At 35.4% G+C, this 20,393-nt stretch overlaps 3 protein-coding genes across 7 annotated transcripts; all 3 read right to left on the bottom strand.

Annotated features, from left to right (window-relative positions):
• Positions 1-1,022: 1,022 nt before the first annotated feature.
• On the bottom strand, positions 1,023-4,638 carry LOC140829515 (ATP-citrate synthase alpha chain protein 1). 2 transcript variants are annotated; one of them, XM_073192798.1, is made up of 12 exons: positions 4,378-4,638; positions 4,077-4,186; positions 3,201-3,377; positions 2,891-3,052; positions 2,691-2,771; positions 2,534-2,585; positions 2,310-2,424; positions 2,119-2,200; positions 1,853-1,948; positions 1,674-1,775; positions 1,412-1,528; positions 1,023-1,331 (listed from the first exon to the last, which is right to left on the bottom strand). In XM_073192798.1, exons 2-12 carry the CDS (start codon positions 4,173-4,175, stop codon positions 1,143-1,145), a joined length of 1,272 nt encoding a protein of 423 aa, XP_073048899.1. In that variant the 5' UTR covers positions 4,176-4,186; positions 4,378-4,638; the 3' UTR covers positions 1,023-1,142. The 2 variants fall into 2 exon arrangements, with proteins under 2 accessions (XP_073048899.1, XP_073048898.1); XM_073192797.1 differs by lacking the exons at positions 4,077-4,186; positions 4,378-4,638 and adding an exon at positions 3,701-4,045.
• Positions 4,639-5,881: 1,243 nt separating this feature from the next.
• Positions 5,882-10,473, bottom strand: LOC140829517 (uncharacterized). Of its 3 annotated transcripts, none has more exons than XM_073192800.1 (9): positions 10,225-10,473; positions 9,255-9,606; positions 8,838-8,871; positions 8,405-8,626; positions 7,181-7,270; positions 6,597-6,662; positions 6,426-6,517; positions 6,299-6,346; positions 5,882-6,176 (listed from the first exon to the last, which is right to left on the bottom strand). In XM_073192800.1, the coding sequence occupies exons 2-9, from the start codon at positions 9,575-9,577 to the stop codon at positions 6,089-6,091; spliced, it is 963 nt and encodes a 320-aa protein (XP_073048901.1). In that variant the 5' UTR covers positions 9,578-9,606; positions 10,225-10,473; the 3' UTR covers positions 5,882-6,088. The 3 variants fall into 3 exon arrangements, with proteins under 3 accessions (XP_073048901.1, XP_073048902.1, XP_073048900.1); XM_073192801.1 differs by lacking the exon at positions 10,225-10,473 and adding an exon at positions 9,943-10,205; XM_073192799.1 differs by lacking the exon at positions 10,225-10,473 and having other exon boundaries at positions 9,255-9,824.
• A 1,020-nt stretch (positions 10,474-11,493) lies between these two features.
• On the bottom strand, positions 11,494-20,259 carry LOC140829514 (probable serine/threonine protein kinase IRE). Of its 2 annotated transcripts, XM_073192796.1 has the most exons (18): positions 20,148-20,259; positions 19,408-20,043; positions 19,008-19,075; positions 18,716-18,883; positions 17,367-18,611; positions 16,802-16,974; positions 15,891-16,137; positions 15,680-15,772; positions 15,445-15,585; positions 15,267-15,359; positions 14,458-14,653; positions 14,270-14,355; positions 13,681-13,769; positions 13,065-13,116; positions 12,926-12,982; positions 12,650-12,814; positions 12,068-12,148; positions 11,494-11,953 (listed from the first exon to the last, which is right to left on the bottom strand). In XM_073192796.1, the coding sequence occupies exons 2-18, from the start codon at positions 19,775-19,777 to the stop codon at positions 11,864-11,866; spliced, it is 3,414 nt and encodes a 1,137-aa protein (XP_073048897.1). In that variant the 5' UTR covers positions 19,778-20,043; positions 20,148-20,259; the 3' UTR covers positions 11,494-11,863. The 2 variants fall into 2 exon arrangements, 1 of the variants encoding a protein (XP_073048897.1); XR_012117479.1 differs by lacking the exons at positions 11,494-11,953; positions 12,068-12,148 and having other exon boundaries at positions 12,652-12,814; positions 13,725-13,769.
• Between the last annotated feature and the right edge of the window lie 134 nt (positions 20,260-20,393).

Genomic DNA, 20,393 nt, shown 5'->3' with positions numbered 1-20,393 from the left:
GTTCCAAAGGAGAAACCATAAAATTCAAGATAATGAAAAAATAGATGATTTCAGTAAAATGATGAGGAAACTTAGACAAAACAGTCGCACAGAGATGACCCAAAAACTGAAAATTAAACAAGGAAAAAAATTGATAATGCTTTTTTATATCATGAATATTCAATAGAAAATGGTTCTTTCGATTTCACTCAATATAAGTATTTTATGTTCACTTATTCGTTACAACATTTATTCACCACGTGCAACGCACGTGTTACTTGCTAGTATCTATAAAATTGTGAATTATTGGCTTTGTTTTTCAACTGTGAAAAGATAAAAAAATAATCTCTTTATCAGTATAAATCTAAAAACTCGATAAGGATATATATGTAAAATTCTAATTGTTGGAAGGACATAAAAGAAATATCAAAATTTTATATTTATTCAACCTAATATATAATTAATAATTAGTGAATTATCACATTATACATTTATTATAGTAATTTATATCACTTCAAGAATAAAATGTAACACCTATATTAATTAATCAAATAATTCAATGTTATACTACCTTTAAATTTTTGTCTTTTTAAATTTTCTCTCTATATATTTTTTTGTTATAATTTTTGTGCAATTTCTGATTAAGTAATAAATTATAGTATCACAATAAGATATAAGAAATATAATAATAGAATAACATGATAAGTATAGAATAACATGATAATATGAAGTTTGATATTAACATTTTTTTTATAAGTTTTTAACTTAGAATTAAAAGTAAATGGTTTAATAAATTAAAAGCAAAACAATTATTCTTTTTAGAAAAATAAAAACAAAGATTGTCCAAATAACTTTCTTGAATGTTTGAAACTTAACTCAAAAAACGAATCCCCATGCCCAGCGAATTGTTGTCGCCTTAGAAAAGCGGTATATTCTCTAGTCTACCACAATCTCTGCTGGTTGTAACTCACAATAAACTATTCATTAATATCTAAGACATAAAAAATATAAAAGAAAAAATTTCACCTAAATAATCTGATTCATTAATTTGGAATCTCGGAGACTTCATTAAAAGGGCTACTGCCTCATTTATGTCACGTTTAAACAACACAATTTTAAATATTTATTCCTACAATCAAAGCAATAAACAATGAATTCAAAGTTCAGGCAGCTGCAGTGATACATTCAATGGCCTGTTTGCATATACCGGTCATGGTTGCCTCAGGTCCATAGACCTCTATAGGGATCCCGATTTCTTCTCCAAGAGTTCTCATCCTGGCAAGACCTTTCTGGTAATTCGGACCACCCCTTCGAACATACAGACTCATCCTTGCCGCCTTAAGTTTTGATTCCTATGACAGGAGCAATAATGTTAGGGCTTGAGCATCTGGTGTGGAGATAGAATAACAAATGGATGCTGAAGTTTCAGTACCTTTTCTTTCAGAGCTCGAATGATGCCATTAAACGTGGCAGCGACATCAGTGAAATTGGCGATCCCACCACCTATCACAAGGGCTCGTTTCTGACCATCAGGATCGGCAGTTGCACACTGTAAATTATTCACTAGTCAATATGTTGGCTGAAGTATATGAAAAAAGTGTATTTCAGCGCTTTCTACGTGGATTTTCTCAGATCTTCCATCAACCAAGATCTTGAGGACTAAAGAAAGAAAATAGGCAAGGTACAATCCTCACATCAATTACAACTCTGGCATACTGCAATACTTCCTCTTCATTGGGAGCACCACTGTATTCTGCATAATTCCCGAGCTCAGAGGCGAAGCCAAGATCACCAACCTAAATCCGAATATGATTAATTTTACGACAAACTGTTTCAAGAGCATAAAAAAGGACCAAGAATGAGGAACACATACGGTATCTGCATAGATAACACTAGCGCCTCCTCCAGCAACCATAGTCCAGATTCGTCCTTTCGGGTTCAAGACTGTGAACTTCAGAGATGCACTAGTCTGAAGGAGAAATGATAAGAGAAATAAATAAGCCTTTACCGTAGATTATTAATATACAGACTCGGCATTCATTATATCACACAATTTGTTGCATTCTCAATGTCTATTGTATCCTTAATTAACAAGATTCACAAGGGGTTGAAAAGGAGAGTAGATGCATTTTTAATCACCTTTTCATCAAGTCCATGAATAAAGCTTTCTGTAGGGCTCATAACTCTTCCAAACGGCATCGGAAATTCAATATTTCCCCATCTGTAAGGTCAAGATTTTGTAAAAACCATCTAATATTAGCATGGTATTCTTATAGGTGATATTAAGCCTAAAAAATAGAAGAAGATTAATGAAAGAAAAATAAGTTCACTTTTTAAAGTTCTTGAAAGCAGCTGTATCATCAAGCTCCCCTCTCATATCCAAAGGATAAGGCTTTTCATCAACCAAGGTAAAAGGATTCATCTCAAGAAAAGTGAAGTCCAAATCTAAGCCAAAAAATATCTCAAATCATTGCCACAAGGCTTGAAACCAAGAGAATATTGATGAATTCATATCTTTTACGTGAAAATTTATTGTCGAGAATCTTAAAATTACCTAAAAATAAAGCATAGACCACTTTGATGAACTCCTCAATCACACCTTTAATCTGTATCACATACATAATTTCTAATTACCAATACGAGCAAATGGCACTTCACCAAAACTGAGAAGATAGATACATAAATTCAAATAAAAGAGAGAGAGAAATTACCTCCAAGGGAAGAGTTGCCACAAGTGGAGCACATGACTCTGATGTGAAAGACGTGCCCGTTGGAACAAATATAGTCTTCACCTGGAGTACAAAATATACCGTAAACGTTGGTTAGATTTAAAGGAAATTCAACTACTGAAAATAATGGATGGGTACAACATTTTTTGCTAAAACATGTAACAAAAAAGAATTCCCAGTACCTTGTCCCAGTTCTCTTCAATTTCAATTCCTCCACACTCAGAGAAGCTTACACTACAACCCAGCCTTTCGGAGACTATATTCACATAAAATTCCTCATTATGAGGAACAAACGGTTCTACAATAAATGTTGTAATTGGCCCTTTGCATCCTCCCATCTCTACCTGTTTTCAAATGAAACGTGTCAAAGCATAGGTAAGTATGTATACTATATAATTATATGAATAAATTTTCCGTGGCATGGAAGATATGGCGTGAAAGAAGAGTGTTCGATATAACACAAGAAATAATGTGAAAGCATATTGAAAGTACCTCTTTCCCAATCTTTTCTTTTACAAATACGGCAACTCCAGCCACATCCAGGTTCAATGCGACAAGACCACTTTTGCCACGCTTCCCGAATAACATATCTGGTTTGACAACCAGTTTTGTTGATGAGAGCCATGGCTCCTTGTTTACCAGTTCATTGAAATCAGTAAATTCCGTGACCTAAACCATCACAAACAAATATTGCAATTAGATCATGGAACATAAATTCACAAAACTAACGGTGAATTTTGAATCCCTTGCAATTTAGATCTCCGCCCAACTGAAAAAAATTATGGTTCTGCACCTGTTCTCACAAGATTATATACACTAAGCGGATGCCAATAAAACTCACGGATCTGAATATTTCAGTAGCATAATTGAGTTAAATCAAGGTATATCCTGAACAATTTAAGCAATGGATAAAAATCCACGTATATCATCAATAGATAGACGACTCAAATGGAAAATTTCAAGATGCGTTTTTTTATATGAAAGTTTTGCACCTCAACGCAGACTGAACCACCACCAATCGGAACGTCCATCCAGCTTCCAGATACACTAAAATGTAGAAAACTTGGGACAAAATTTTGAACTTCAATAAAATTATGCACAAAGTTTTCGGATATTTTCATTTAAGGTCGATAGTAGAACCCCGGATTGGCCTATTAGTCAGATAGCTAATCTATAAATATCATCCAATTTGAGCAGCAAAAAAAATGAAGATTTAGGTACGTCCCTCCAAATATGAGACAAGACCTTACTATTTCTTCAACTCAAACAAATCGATTTTGCCAGAAACATCAAATACTTGACATCCGATAATTACAAAAATGAATGACAATAGATCAAAGAAAAAGGAAGACAAAAAATGAAACCGACTTGAGCAGATTTGATGTCCAAATCAGACCCAGAAATCCTCTTGAAATGTTCTTTCAACAGCCTCTTGGAATCATACTCTCTAATCTTCTTTCTTGCCATTGCTTCTCAATCTGATTTTCTCATTCAACACAAATTAAAAAAGCAAAAAAATGAACCGAGCCCAGAGCCGCATTCCCAGATCAGAATAAAAAAACTTAAGGTAAAAACAGATCGAATCAGGATCCACCAGTTAAACCAAATACTAAATGTAAATCAAGAACGTAATAGCTGCCAGATATACAGAGAAAGTTGAGATCTTTACCGTTCAAAGAGATCCAAAATAGGCTGCAAGAAATTCTGGTGTGGAGAGAGATGGTTACTACTAATTAACAACACAGGCCAAATCTTGGTATTGTGTAGCTATACTTATAGTTAGAGAGATCGATTCACATGTGATTTAATAAATTTGGTAAAATGGGTCTTATTTTAGCGGGAAGTAGTGCAGAACCCACCAACCTACACTTCTCGTTGGTGGATTCATCGATTAAAAAATGTTCGCAAATTCATATTCGGTGGTTGGATTTCGTACGAACTTACTTCCACTTCAATTAATATAACATTTTTTCCAGTATAATTAATTATTATTATTATTATTTTTTTTTGCGTACTGGAAACTTTTGTTTTCTCACCAAATTTCTTCGTCAAAAGTTTATTGCGTGCCTAATTTTTCTTTCTTTCATTTTTTTTTATTTATTTTTAATTGTTGAATCGAATTACCAAATCATACTTCTTTCTCCCCATAAATTCTTATGCGTTCCGTCAGCAGGCACCACCGCACCATTGAATGTGAAACTCGTTTTGCCGGAAAATCAAAAGATCGTTAAACAAATGGGAACAGTCAACAAATTTATCACAATATGTCAGCTAGTTGGCTATAATTTGTAAATAAAAAACATCAAATTTGAATAATTTGGATGATTTTAGTTGCAAGTATACCAACATAACAAAACTAACATTTTTTAGTCATCTTACAATATCCTGTTTTAATTACTATATCACAAATACAAGTTCATGCAAAGAAACAAAAGATTCTTCACATGGATCAAACAACCCTTCTTCAATTAATATTATCATTATATTAAAACCAATAGTCGCCCATTCGGTCTACATGGAAAAACCTCCAAGCTACACTGACAAAATATCGGTAGAGAAAATCAAACTCATGACCATTAACTGATACTCACCAACTCGAACACCCATATTCAATTATTGTTCACATAACACATGGACTGGAACGTACAATGTTTGTATTTATACCAAATGCTATAAATAATTTCAATAATATAATTCAAATATTTTAAATTATTTAAAGTAATATTCATTTTAATACCAAGAACTATAACAATTTCAATAATATAACTCAAATCTTTTAAAATTTTGACGTGCACTATTTCTTGATTACCCCACATCAATACTCACATATCACAATGAAATTATCGTTATCATTGCACTAATCTTTCAAAAGTCAACAGATACACTAAAGTTTTGAAGGTTTATATACCAAACTGAGAGCCACGAAGTGAACATTTATCTCATTATTACTTGCGCAAGGCATCCACACAAAAAGTCCTGGATTTGGATTTATTGCATTGACCTTGAGCAAATCCACTAAAAACACATGCACAAAATTTGGAGTGCTCCTCCAATTCCCATGGTTGGCATTTCTCCTCGTTTACATTTTAATATAAAGACAGATGGTGATGTAGCCATTTACATTTTCAAAGAAAATTCAGACTTGTGTCTATGCAGTACAAACAGTCCCCTCATCTTTGAATGTCATGCCAACCCCATTATAGAAAATTAGTTTATATTCGACTTTCAGCAGTTTCAAATTATATACAAACTTATAATTCCGGCCATCACAATCAGTATCTCGTGGAAATTCAATAAAAACGTAGCAAACCTGTTATTCCTAACATGTCGAAAGCACAGCGTGTTAGCTTGCACTTATTTATATGATAGAAGGTCCTGTTTTATCTCGATAAGCAGCAGTTTTTTATCTTAAATATAAGAGTAAAAATCCCAAAACAAGGAAGATGTAACAGCCCCACAGACAAGTACCTGCGAAGGATATTTTAAGTGAAATGTGTTAGAAAGGAGATCAAGAATACAAACTCATAGCTCTGTTAGATCGACAGCTTCCACTTACCAGAAGCATAACCAAGTAAAGTTATAAAGCTTACCATATGGGAGCATATGGAGATGACAATTCAAGAAAAGGATAAGGCCACCTGTTGGCGGTAATTCACAATGAGTGAAAAAATTAATCATGTGTAATCCCGGAGAAGTTTGGAGGAATCATATGCATACCTCATGGGAACAAAAGCATGGATGGTCCACTGGAAAACAACGAATACACATGTCCATAGAAGGAAATATGCCATTCGGAAGAAGGGGAACCGCTGGAAAATAATGGTCGATGATTCTGTAAGTTCAGGATTAACTGAAAGATATTTGAGAATTTAGCAATTAATAGATTACCAGGCTGTTTAAAATTGTTTCACCAAGGAGGAAAACAGCGTTGACAGAATGCATACAAAAAACCAGCTGCAAAATCAAGCAATACTAAGGTGTTGAATCGATGAGGATATCGAAGGAATAATGTGTTGCATGCATTTAACTTTAACATGTGTTCTGTAATCAAATGCAGACAGAGGTAAATTTGAGGAGAGTGACTTTGAACTGCCCAAATCATGATCCAAGCGGAACTCGAGCGCTTGTGAAGCCGTTTGATCTCAAGACACTTCAACTGTTTTAGTTAAAGTGATGTTTATGTTAAGTATCAATATTGATTTCATTTAAATGTAAATGGCAGCTCAGAAATTTTTATTCAAGCGAAGTTCAGGCTCACAATTGACTATTCGACTGAGTAGTCAGACTACCTATATGACCGAACTTTAATACAATATTACAGCTTGAATAAGTTCATGTGAGCCCTAGCGAATTAGTTTAGTGGAATTAGCAAAATACCATCCGTAGCATAGTTGAAGACTTGAAGGTAACAGAATCACTAAATTCAAACAATATTATAGCTGCGCCGATAAAATTGAAATCTTTATACTTACAAAACTTAATCTGAAATCTTTGGCAGTAAAAAATGGGAAAAGTAAGAGCCAGAAGACAGAATCTGTTAGTGCGACAGCCCCAGCACACATCTATAAAAAAAAAGTGAAATGAGGAATAATAAGAACAAGTGAAAAAAATATATACAACACGGTGATGACAAAATTCAACAGTTCACTCAACTAATCCATGTTTTGTCCAGTCTTATGTCCTAATATACCTATTACAGGTCTTCAGTCACACTTGGCGATGAATCTTTGATTGCAATGGCTAAATATTCAGTGCTTATCCAAGACTTGAGTTCTTGTTAGTGCTTCTATGACCATAAATTGAGTTATGACCCAAAAGGCTGAAACACATAAAATAACTAACTTTGATGTCATGATCTGTTTTTTTATATCTATACTATATTATTAAGTATGTACTGTATTATTAAGTTTAAGATACCTCGAGTAACTAATTTTGGTATCATGGTCTGTTTTTTATATCTATATTATATTATTAAATTTGAGACACTTACAATAACTAACTTTGGTGTCATGTTCTTTTTTTTAAACCAAAAATACATTTTTTCTCAAATTACAAAACATTCTATTTTTTGTTTAATAAAAACGGCATTCATTTTAGTAAATTTGCATCTTATTTCTCTACCATATACTAATAAAATATTTTTTAATCTTAAAGTTAAATATTTATTATAAAAAACTTTTAAAAGTTTTAAATTTTAATATAATCTCTCGAATTAAAAAAAAATTATCCGACGCCAATTTTTTTTAAATACAATATGTATACACGCATCGCATGCGAAGGACACTAGTATAATATAAAGAGAGAGCACCTTAGAATAACTAATTTGGTATGACCACTTCAAAATTGCAATTATCACATTTATTTTAAATTAATTTACTCATTATTTATTTGATAACTTATCCAACAAAAATGAAAAATGCCCACATAAGTAGACAATATATTTTTCTAACTAATTAAATAAAAAAAATTAGATAACAATCTAGAATAACTAGAAAAAAAAAATATGAAAAAAAATTAAAGAAGCTGAGAGCTTCACAAAACAAAGAACAATAAAAATAAAAATACAAAAGAAAAAAAAGATGATGTTAAATTCCAAAATTCCCCCACTAAAAAATATTAAACATAAAAAAACAATTATAGAATAAGATCTCTAATAAATAATTAGGAGTATGATATTACTGCAGGAGAAAACTTGCCTGAAAAATTATTTGTAAGGTGTATTCCCAAGTAGATGCACTTTGGCAACGATCTTCGTCGTGCTGATTCAAGCTTATGGTCATGCTGGGCACATCTGCATATTCTCCAAGCTTTGGTACTATATAGGAGCCTCGCTCCTCTGAATCAACACAGCAATTTTTATCGTGGTCGACTTTGTGGCAGTAATGGAGACATCCATGAAGGGAGAGTAATGATGCTAACTACAGAAATACAAACTGAAAAAATAAAAAAACTGTTTTTGATCTTCATATAAGAATGAAATGACACAACCAATTAAAAAAATATATAATGGAATTCAATGACTTTCTTGATACTTGTCGAAAATTTAAAAGAGCAATACTGACGACATATCCACATGGAGTGTAAAATTTAGAGGCGTATAGATGCAGATTTCAGCAATGAGTAGCATACCCCAAAATAGATGGTGACTAGAGTAAAAGTCCACCTGTTTAACAAAAAAGCAGTGAGACAAGATATGCTCCAACCACACACACACACACATCACAATATCACGCCTTATTGGAGCATTTAGTTTGTTCATTCTTATGAGAAAGGAGTGAAATAGCAACACAAAAAAACAAAGGTATCAAAAGATGAAAAAGAAGCTAGGCAAGAAGGATATAATAAGGAGCTGTGTCAAGAAACACATTGGCATGAATTCATCCAAAGATTCCTTCAATCAGAGAGGAATTATATTTTCTTAATGCAAGTATTGGAATCTAGGAGACAACTAACCAATAGAAGTCAAGCCAAAAACATGGAATGCTACTGAAAATCAGGGTTCCCAGTGAGAGAACATGTTCAAACAAACAAATAAAGAATCCTTACTCAGTATAAAAATAAAATATGTGAGCACTGTTGATGAAGGAATCGGCAAGAATTAATGCAAGCATTGAGCAGAAAGCAACAATTCGGTAGCCAAGTAGCCAAATGGGATGGATCATTTTCGAACACGTTCCCCAAGCTTCACCCTTGTACAAACATCCTGCTGCTTCCTGTGTCTCACCACTTGTTCTGTTTTTCGAATTTTTAGTGCCTTCATATCTCCATATCAAAAGTGCAGAACACACCATAGCAATTAGGATCCATGTTGCACAGAGTAAAAACCTCCAGTTCAACCAATAGCTTGAGGCTGTCGTGTCCGGTGTCATGACAGGCCACCAAGAAAGATTATGAAGTCCTGTCAAAAATCCCATTCTTATTTCGTACGGTAAATCTTTAATCATAATTCAGTTTCACTAGGATAAGACTATAAATTCACAACCAATTACATTGAAAAAAGGGCTCTTGGCACATGTATATATAGCGGCCAACATAAAAAAATCAGGGGAAGAAACAATAATAGCTGCAACGCCATACAAGTAACTAAGACCAAGAACAGGAGTTCCTTATTTTACTGTTTTATAAAGGACAGTGTCAGTAGAGAGACCAAACCAGATTCACAAAGCAAAATAAACGTGGGAATGCTACAGTTTCTGTAGTGTGTTAAAAATACAATGCACAATGCATGATGTACCAGTATCACGCAAGACATTTGCTTTGCCTCTTCAGTTGATCGAGACTTTATATTATCATCAACAATCTTCCTTGATTCGACCCCAACGTCCGTTTCAAATATAAGGACGAAAAGGGGGATCAAGATCCTTCACAAAATATACATTTTCCGGCAAAAAACTGAATAAATGTTCCCCCCAAAAATAAAACGCTCACATATATGGGCCAAACAAATATATACATGTGTCAAATTTCCGCATATATCGACATAAAAGTGGGAGATTGTGAAGGAAGATTATCGTACCTCTGTTTTCTTAGACCCTGTAAGATGTTTCTCCTGTATCGTGAACAGTAACAGAGGATCCCAGAAGAAAAAAGAACAAACTTTGGCAATACTTGCGCTGGCACCCAAATCCCGTTTGAGCAAGGGATTAGGTGCAGCCGTTAGGATTGTTAGGGGACCAGCGCAAAAATGGTGACACGAAGTTCTTGGAAAACGATTGCGGAACAATAAAAGTCAGCCACAAGAGTAGGAAGGAATCTATTTGTCTAAACTACCCTTTACCCTTCAATTTGACCAATTTAAATAAACTTATATATAGACCAGTGACTTGGGAGTAGACGTGGCCATGGGCGAGGTTCGGGTCCGGGTCCGGGCCAGGTCTGACCCTTGGCCAGGTCTATATGGGATAGATTTGTCATATTGGGTCAGGTTAGTCGGACCAGCCCGTCCAGCTATAAAAATTGAGCGGGTTGAGTTGATAAAATAGCAGATCGTTTGAAGACGGGCCAACGGGTTGAACTTGTTTGGGTTGCGGGCCAAGACGGGACGGACCTAAACGGGACGGGTTGGCCCGTCAAATTAGAGTAGAATTTTATATTTTTAAGTTTTATATAAAAATTAGAATAATTCTCCTGCGCCGTCATCACTCTCTTATCTATTTCTTCCTTATTTTTCTCTCACGCCTCGTCTCCATCTGGTAAAATCTGAATCTGTGTGCTAATGTAGAAGTTCATATTGAATGGAATTTAATGAGAATTGATATATAGTATTTGTTTATTTTCTTCATGTTTGGTTTAAGTATGCTTTCTTAATTTCTTATTTCAATGTTTTTAAGTATTTTATGAAACTAGTTGACTGAAATATATTTTTCTTCTATATTTACTGTAATATTGTGTAACAGCATAACCCGTGGCCTAAGGTGGGTTGGGCATTTTGGCGGGCTGGCCAGCCAAAATGGCCGCCTAATGGCAGGTTGCGGCCGGTGGTGGGTTGACCCACTTCGTCAGCCCGTTTTACCATGTCTAATTCGGAAGCCGGACGTTGACATCGTTTATTCATGAAAAATTTGAACTAAGAAACATCCTAAAAGCCGAAGAAAATCGACACTTTATTGAGTTAATACGCCATTAACTGGTCATCAAATTCTGAAGAAAAATAATGTTGAGTTAAATAATATCATCTACTAAACAAAAAGAGACAACTCACTACATATTTTCTTCACTTTATGCTGTTAAAATCAAAATAGAGGGAAGTGCATGCGTCTAATGAACGAGACGGACAATCAAAGGAACACAACTTAATTTCGAGTCATCTTCACAGTAATATGAACCACATTTAAAGTGTATAATTACATTACAAATCTACCGTACCAGAAAAACAAACACCTACCTATATACAGGAAAAATGAGACGAAACTTTCAATTGATCAAAATAAAATATATGCATTCTATATATGTAATATCAGAGTCATCCTTGCACCCAAGGATCGTGTCTTTCTTAACACAACAGCCCACTATGCACGTTAAGAGACTACAGTCGATACACAATTCAGTAGCTTGGCCGTCAAATTCACTCAATCTGGCATCAACCGTCCTTATAGCTATCTATAAACGATACTTGGACAGGTTCCATGTTCAGCAGAAGCTAAAGCCAGGCTTATTCATGGACCGGATGGTTTTTCAGTCTGTACCGAGTCTTTAATGCTCTTTGTAACTAAATCATAGTTAATGGAAGCTAGCTGGGACAAGTTCTGATGAGAGAAAACAAAGATTAGGAGGGGTTGGTAGGATATGCTGTACCAAGAATATAAATTTGTTGCAGATCGTCATTCACTAGCATTATACTATTCACTAAAGATTCACACCTTGAATGAGAAGTTACTGAACGAGTACTTCGTGTCAAGAGTTGGAGTACTGAATTCTGCTAGATTTCCACATTCATCCCCCTGTGTCCAAGATAAAATGTTTTATCAGTTTTCACTGCAGAAATGGGAAATTCAAACATTTAGGGGCTGCATTTGTTTCTAGATTGTCCAGAGTTGATTAGGTTGAACGGTGTTTAATATTATTTCCTAAGACCTCTGTGAAGCAGGTATCAAAGAGTAAATAATTTTGGATGACCGAACGTTGTGACCAATGTTTCACTTAGTCCACTTTAATGAATTACATCCTAACTCAACTAACATAATAAATGAATATTAATAAAATCAGCTTAAACCAAATAACTATTTTCTTTTCTTCTTGTGTTCTCCTTATCAGCAGGTAACACGGGACTCACGCCATACGAAATCCAATGAGGGCCAAAGTGAATCTTTTGGGTCAATAGGATCCTACAGATTATATATTATCTCATAATACGTTATTCAACTTTTGGTTGAGTTCTTGATCATGTGCATCTCCAAAAAAGACTTAGGAAATTAATGCAGTCCAGCTTTTGGAAAACTTACATCTTCATCCCTTATGTAGCTGTATGAACTGCTGGAAGCACTGCCAGTCTCAGCCATGTCATCAAAATCACTACCTCCAAGAACATTTTCCTCTTCTGTATTCCAAATATATCGGCTCATAAAATAACTTGTATCGTGTGCCTCGGCTGAAGGTATGAACGCTGCCTGTGGATAAGGAGAATATATGGTAATTGCTGAGATAAATATAGCTTTGTTATAGAAAAAATCCAGCATGTGTTACAGGACAGCGTATGCGAGTGAGAAATAGGTAAAGACCTTTTGCCTTGCTAGTGTGTCCCAGTTAATGTCCTTAAAATATGAGTGTCTCTTCACCTGAGAACAACCGAGGAATTAGGTAGTATTCCTAAGCCCCTCCTATATTGCATCCCCCCTACCCCAGTTCAAGTATCCTTACCTCTCCAGCCCCAGTTGCACCCAATCTCTGAACAGGATTTTCAATCAGCAACCTGAAAGGTAGCCAAATATGTTAAATATCCAGTTGCACAAATTACAAGCAAGACAGGAGAACAAATTGATTTGAATAATAATCCAATCATTATAGCAACCAAAATCATTTGCTAATGTAATGGTAATAGAAGTCCTTGTCTTCAATAGCTAAAGTTGACAAGGCCAAAATATCTTGTGTACATGTCAAGAAAAGCATAAATCTTTAAATGCACTGACCGCACATTTAGGGGATGAATGAACTCAGATCAGTTTGGCCTTGAAGAATGCATTATTTTTTGGACACGCTTTAAATGGTGAAAAGGTGAACATATTCCTGTGACAAATCCTATCTCAAGCTCTAACATGCAGTGGTTTGAAGACACAAATAATATGGCACTATATTTGCTTTCAGAATCTCAATTTAACTATGTTACTATTTCATTTGCTATCCAACAATATGAATCTTGACACTTGGCCGGTAGATTTTAAAACTCTATTTACACAAATCTAGAGATAAAAATCATAAAATAACTACATAAAGTTTCCGACACAAAAGGTAACAAAAAGTTTCATGTAGAACATACTTCTTAATCAAATCATAGGCTTCATGACTCATTTCTTCTGGTACCTTGGGCCAGGGTATGTCTCTGTTCAAAATATTGTTGAAGATTTGCTGCGTGAAACAAAGAAGCTATCAACACCGTAATTGATCAACATGCCCGTGATACACAAACACTGATAAAAAAATCAAAACATTGGTTGCTTTATTTTGCAGATGGAAAAAAAATGTTAGTCTTCAAACAATTCTTACGTCAATTATCAAACTTTGTGGGATACAAATTTAACTGGATGAAGAATTAAAAAACCACGATGGCTACCATCGAAACACTTGAAATGATGAGACCTTTGACTAGCTAGAAAGGACGGCTATATGTTACAGAGTTTGTGAAGTAGGTTGTGGGTGTCTCTTTGTTCCATTTGCGAAGTGTTTTCACTTATTACCTGTCAGTTTTAGAAGCTAATTTAATCACCAAACTAGAAATGTCAATTATACACCTCAATCAAATCAAGCTCTGACAATAGACTTTGATATAAAACCTTAAAGTTAAACAACTAATGTATTACAATGACAAGAACACCTCATCTCTACAACAACATATGTTGGTGGTATACCTGTGGATCGTCTGCATTAAAAGGTGGAATACCAACAAGGAGCTCAAAGAGGATGATGCCCACAGACCACCAATCAGCTGTTGCACCTGAAAAAAAAACATCACAACCGAGTCAAGACAAGCATGACAGAATATAGAATTCAGTAGATCTGTCCTTTAACATTGAAAAAGTTTGCATATGTTTTGAACCATGTTCCATGCCGAGAAGTATCTCAGGTGCTAAATAGTCAGGTGTTCCAACAACTGAAAGAGTTTTCCGATGTTCTCTTTTTAGTGATGAGTGCAATGCTGCTTTTGTTTTATCATTCCCCATAAAAGCAGATGGTCTCGATAAATCATCTGTACTGTTTATAAGACCAACTTTGGAGAGCCCAAAATCTGTCAACTGCAACAGTAGAAATTAGATTTATGAAAAAAATACATAAAACAATGAATTAAGTTAGAGAATCTATTCCAATGAAAATAGAACTTGTGTAATGTGAATACAGACAGCTCCTGCTATGCAATTAAATCTAACTATATTGGTAAAATACTTCAAACATAGCTCAATATAACTGTAAGCACTGTATATTTACCTCTAGGGAGTAGTTAAGAATGCAAATCTGCGAAAAATGTGATATAAAGTTCACTATTTAATGTCTTCAAGGAAAAGAGCAGAATTTTCTTGCTTATCTACTCTACTAGATCATATTTACCTGTTTCAATAACTTAGCAAGATTGTAAAATACAGTTTCTATTATACTAAAAGTAAGCAATCCCATTTTCTCCAGAACGTAGAAGGAGCTTGTAATCCATGCTACTTTCATCCCAATGGATTGCTAAAAAAATGTTAAAGATAATAAAGTGGATAGGATGATAGAATACAATTCAAATTTCTCATTACATTATTTAATTTACGCAAATGCATTTTTGTTTTTAGACAGCAATATTTCACAGTTAAATTTGAAGATATACATCTCATGCTTATAGGAGACATTGATACAGTTATATATATTGACCTTGATGTGACCATCTGGACCTATCAGCAGGTTATCTGGCTTTAAATCTCTATGAATGACATGCAAGGAGTGCAGATACTCTAAAGCAAGTACCTACAAAGAAAATAGATAAATTAGTGTCTAAAGAAGAAAAAATAGGAGAAGCAACTCTAAGTTACGGAGTAATAGAAGTCCTTACAACTTCGGCAATATATATGCGTGCCATATCTTCCTCTAAGCAACCTAGATTCTTTAGCAGTGAGAAAAGATCACCTCCATTCAAGTACTCCATAACCAGATAAAGATTGTCCCTACATGTGAAAGAATAGAAAAATCGGACCTGTTCATCATTAGATTATAAATTAGTAAAGGAAAGTTTTCGTTTGGCTGTAACATAGCCTACGAACTGGCTTTAAATCGTAACATCTGCTCACCACAAAAGGATTGCGAACGGAAATTAAAATATCGCGCTCGGCTAAGATACTTTCCACTGCATTTTTTCGAATCATATCTGCTTTTTTCAAAACCTATAAAATTTGGTTAACATGGGGGGTTTTCTTTAGAAAAATATAACATTAATGTATTCAAAGTCCAGTTAAAAAGAACAATCATTTTAATACTTTAGATTATGACAAAGAATCTGACCTTTATCGCAAACAAGTCACCAGTTGCTCTTTTTGCTGCAAGAAAAACTCGACCAAAAGCTCCTCGGCTGATAGGTTTGATGATTTCAAAATCTTTTATAGATGTTCGATCCCTTGTAGATGTATTAATAGGGCTTGCACGCACACTGCGAACTGTGTCTTCCTCTGTTGGGCTATCCTCATAAGCCATGCTATTTATATCTGCCTTTTCATCGTCAATCTGCCCACATATAATTACATATTTCTCCCTGAAGATTTTAAATAAGATTAGCGGAAGCGACATTCAGAAGAAACCAAAAATTTGAAGTATAAACAGGATGCTAGCACAAAAGTTTACGCCTCTTGATCATGAAACACTAATAAGATTGCACATTTTACAAGATATGTGCACAATTATATTATGACTAATTACAAGAATTTTGAAGCAACAATCGTAAATTTCTGGATGAGTTGAAATTTCAACTGCATTGAACTATCAAACCCCATGCCCAGAAACTCCATTGCAATAAATTATAAAGTCAATCTTTTGCATAATTCTCTCCTTTATGTTACATGTTTCACCCATGAAAATACTGACATTAATTTATAAAACAAGGTAATGCTTCAATAGGTATTAGGTACAGGGCCTCTGTAGTTACTTTTGGCATAAATTATGCTGCTGGAAAAATGTTCTCAGCACTAGTGTTTACATCAAAATCAAGGGATAAATAGAGTGGTTATTGTAAATGAGTGGAGTTTCAATGAACTGTGACTGATAGTTCATACCATAAACTTAACTATGGCATCTAACTTAGTCAAAGTTGCACAAGTCTTAAGAGAAGCTAAGCCACGCTAAACCATGAATGCTAACTTTGCTCATATCCCCTTACAGTTCTACACCAGCAAATGCCATTTCGGTGTAATAGAACTTACTGTAATAGTTTCTCAATGCGCCTTCCGAATGTTTCGACAACAAGAGCATCCACCTTCCTATCTTGAATGGCATATTTGAGATCTTCTAAGCGCTCAATCAAACATTCCAGTGTGTTGTAGTCATAAGTGTTAACGTTGATCACAGACTGAGCAATATCCTGCAGCTTGTGTATCTGTGATTACCAGTTCAGGTAGTCGTGCAAATTATTCAAAAAATAAATTCCAAACAAATAGGCTATACAAGGCACAATAATTTGTCTGCATTACTGAAAAAATCAAAGGAGCAACGAATAAGTGGAATTGGCATAAAGTATCCTCAAATGAAATTATCCAGACACGGGTGTATCATAAATTGAAATCTGTAACAGGAAATCTTATAGTGTTAAATATATCAGCCACATTTTGCCGAGAGAAAAAAAAATCAAATTAAAAGAAACAAAATTATCAATCTGGATTGACTAGTATACTAACAGAAGATACTACAGTGGAAAGGAACTCCATTTAAAAACCAGGAGTAGTTGAAAACAAGGAGGGCCAACCACCAAGGAAAATATTTAAACGTTACCTGCTGATAACTTTCAAACTCAGATATTGTTCTCCGTCCACTGAGTAGAAACTCTATCTGTGTTATTCGTGGTGTTGCTGAAGGTGACTGGGGGATTGAACTCCCTGCGGAAGATGTATTCTTAATTTGATCAGGTGTTAGAGAACGGACATCGCATGAAACATCATCAATAAGAAAATAATTATCAGCCTCAGTAACAATGTTCCGTTTGTATAACAACTCGTATGAATCTTCTGCCAAACTTGACTCACACATTCTCACAGCTTCAGGACTTCCTGCCCCTGTTTCCGTGCTTATCGGTGTCCAGGATTCAAGTATTCTTTCAAGAGCCTCGGAAACTCTTTCTAGTCGTTCATTTACAGTTATACCCTTTAAGTCACACCTGTCAGCAATCGTACAGATTCTCGAGTGCTGCTCAACAAGAGCTGTTGGTATTTCAACTTCACATATTCGGCAGATCAACGAATTCTCATATGCCATATGATTTTGATCCCAAACTCCCCAAATCACTTTTCGCTCCTTCAAGGATTCTCCCACTTGTTCAGCCTGGCATGTTGGAGAATCTGTGCTTTCGACGTTATCAATTTCTTCTCCATGTTGCAGTTTATCAGATTTATCCTTGGAGGGGGTGTCAGAAAAACCATATCCTCTCCTGTTTCTTTTGGCCGCAGATGGAAGTCTCTTCCAAGATGACATTCTAAAGCTTCCGGTAGATGAAGCAAAACTCTTTGCACTGTCAACATCTTCTGTTACATTGTCTTGCTTGCAACTCAGATTGCTTTTATCCTGGTCGTGGACCTTCTGAGTTTGGTTCTCAAGTTGCTTCCCATCCAATGTGCCAATAATATGCTCTGAGTAAACACCAAAATCACTTTGCTGGTGTGAAGCCAGTGTGCGGTCTTCTTCATAACCATTTTCCCTTTGGAAGTGAACAAGTCGAGTGCAACGTGTGAGGATAAATAAGAGGCGCATATGCACTTGCTTCAAGGTACCCATAGGTAGCTCTTGACGCCGATCATCTAGATTCTGTACAATGCCTTCACACTTTAACCAAAATTCAGTGGGTGGCATTTTTTCACATTGCCTGGCTTTTACCAACAAACCTTCCAAACATTCTTTCCACTCGGGGTGAGATTCTGAAGTATTTTCAAGTATATTCACCAAATCCCCGGCAAAAATACCCAAGTCAGCATTAACTTCTTCCTTTAATTTATCAAATTTGGATCGTATGACAACCATAATTTCCTGGAAAAATATTTTTGTGTTGATGAAAATAGCTGATGTTAGGAAAGCCATGAAGATATAACATCACGAGCAGAAACAGAAGGCAATATTTGGACTGAACATACTCTCATGCGACCAAGGGCACGAGATTTCCAAAATGGCAGAGGTCGGACACCTTTGGAGTTGAGTTCATGAGAAAAGCTCTTAATATCTGGAGAGCGACCACTGGTTAAGCGGATGATAGACTGGAACCGTGGAGATTGCATTTCTTTGGCAAAGGTTGAATGAAAACCCTACAATGAGCAAAATTACGTGAATATGAACTGTCCATTTCATTTCAGCTAACTTACTATCAGTAGAAAATCTTACGAAACAGCTAAAAGAATTGAAGAAACCAAAGAAGAGCAAACTGATTACCGGTAAACATGACGTTCGGGGTGAAGGTACCCTCAAAGATTTTGATTGACTCCAGTGTCCCTTTTTACCTACGGTGGAAGTGCGTAATTAGGACTGATATTTTTCACAGGATTTTCACATCAGAACATTCGGGGACAACAATGATCGATCGATTACGATAACTAGAATTTTAATTATGATTTCAGATATGAAACTAAAATTTTATTTTCTCTGATCCTTCCATCCCTGCACCAAGGCAATCCATAAACTCTTCTCTCTGCAATTTTTGCTAGCTAACCAACTTCAAGGAAATACTGAATCATGCAGATTGAAGAGTTCCCGTGAACACTAGCTATGATAATTATTAATGCAAAACACAGAGAACTGATTGTGGAAAAACAAATAACGTAAAAAAATCCACCATGTGCCGCGGACGTGGAAGCCGGTTGCTGTGAGGCAGAGGATAATTGAGGTCTCGAATCAGCCACATCCTTAGTCGTACAGTCGAAATTAGCGGGCTTGCCCAGTGAGTTAACCGGTGTCAGCGTCAAGGGTGAGGGCGAGGATCGCGTCCTGATTTGATTCAATCCTAGCGTCGTGGCCTTGATTATTTTCGCATCGCCATTACCATCAAGACCAAAATCAAAATCCTCGTTCTCTTCCCTATTCGCTCTCGACCTAGTGGGAATTTGCGGGATTTTTCGGAGCTTCACGATCTTCGTCGACGAAGAATTCTTCTCTCCTGCCGTAGCCAAAGGCGGATTTGAGGAATCCGGATCAGTTCTTGACATCACGAATCTCTTTCAGGCTGAATCGGGTGCGGAGTACATGGACAGACATTTCCAGAATTGGAGTTTTGGGATTTATGGCGAGAGATTTCCACGATATGGAGAAGGAATAGAGGAAGACACGTATTACGTCAGTTATAGATTGAAAAAAATAAAAAACGTGCTTCCCTCTCGCGCAGATTCAGACCCAGAAATCTTCTTCGAAAATTCTTCCAGCAATCTCTTCGAATCACATTCTCTAATCCTCTTTCTCGCCATCGCAATTCAACCTGATCGAAACAGAAATGAAACAAAAAAAAAGATCGAATCAAGTTCCGCGCATTAAATCGATCGAAATTTGCAGCAAAAAAAGAAAGAAAGTTGAGATCTTTACTGTTGAAAGAAGACCCAAAAGAGGCAGCAAGAATTTCTGGTGTGAAGACAGATGGTTATTTTCTGAACATGCAAAATCTATTTATAGCAAGAGAATTATTACTTCTTTTCGCGGGAAGTTGCGCTTCTGGGTTCCTGATTTCGGTTGCTCCATGCACACGTGCAATTTATTTGGAATTTTTTTTTTATACATAATAATTATTAATATTTTGTTTGACTCTTTCTATTTTAATTAATGCTAATTTTA

The sequence above is a fragment of the Primulina eburnea genome, chromosome 4 (assembly GCF_022965805.1).
Source record: "Primulina eburnea isolate SZY01 chromosome 4, ASM2296580v1, whole genome shotgun sequence".
NCBI lineage: Eukaryota > Viridiplantae > Streptophyta > Magnoliopsida > Lamiales > Gesneriaceae > Primulina > Primulina eburnea.
This window is presented reverse-complemented; position numbering and strand designations above follow the sequence as displayed.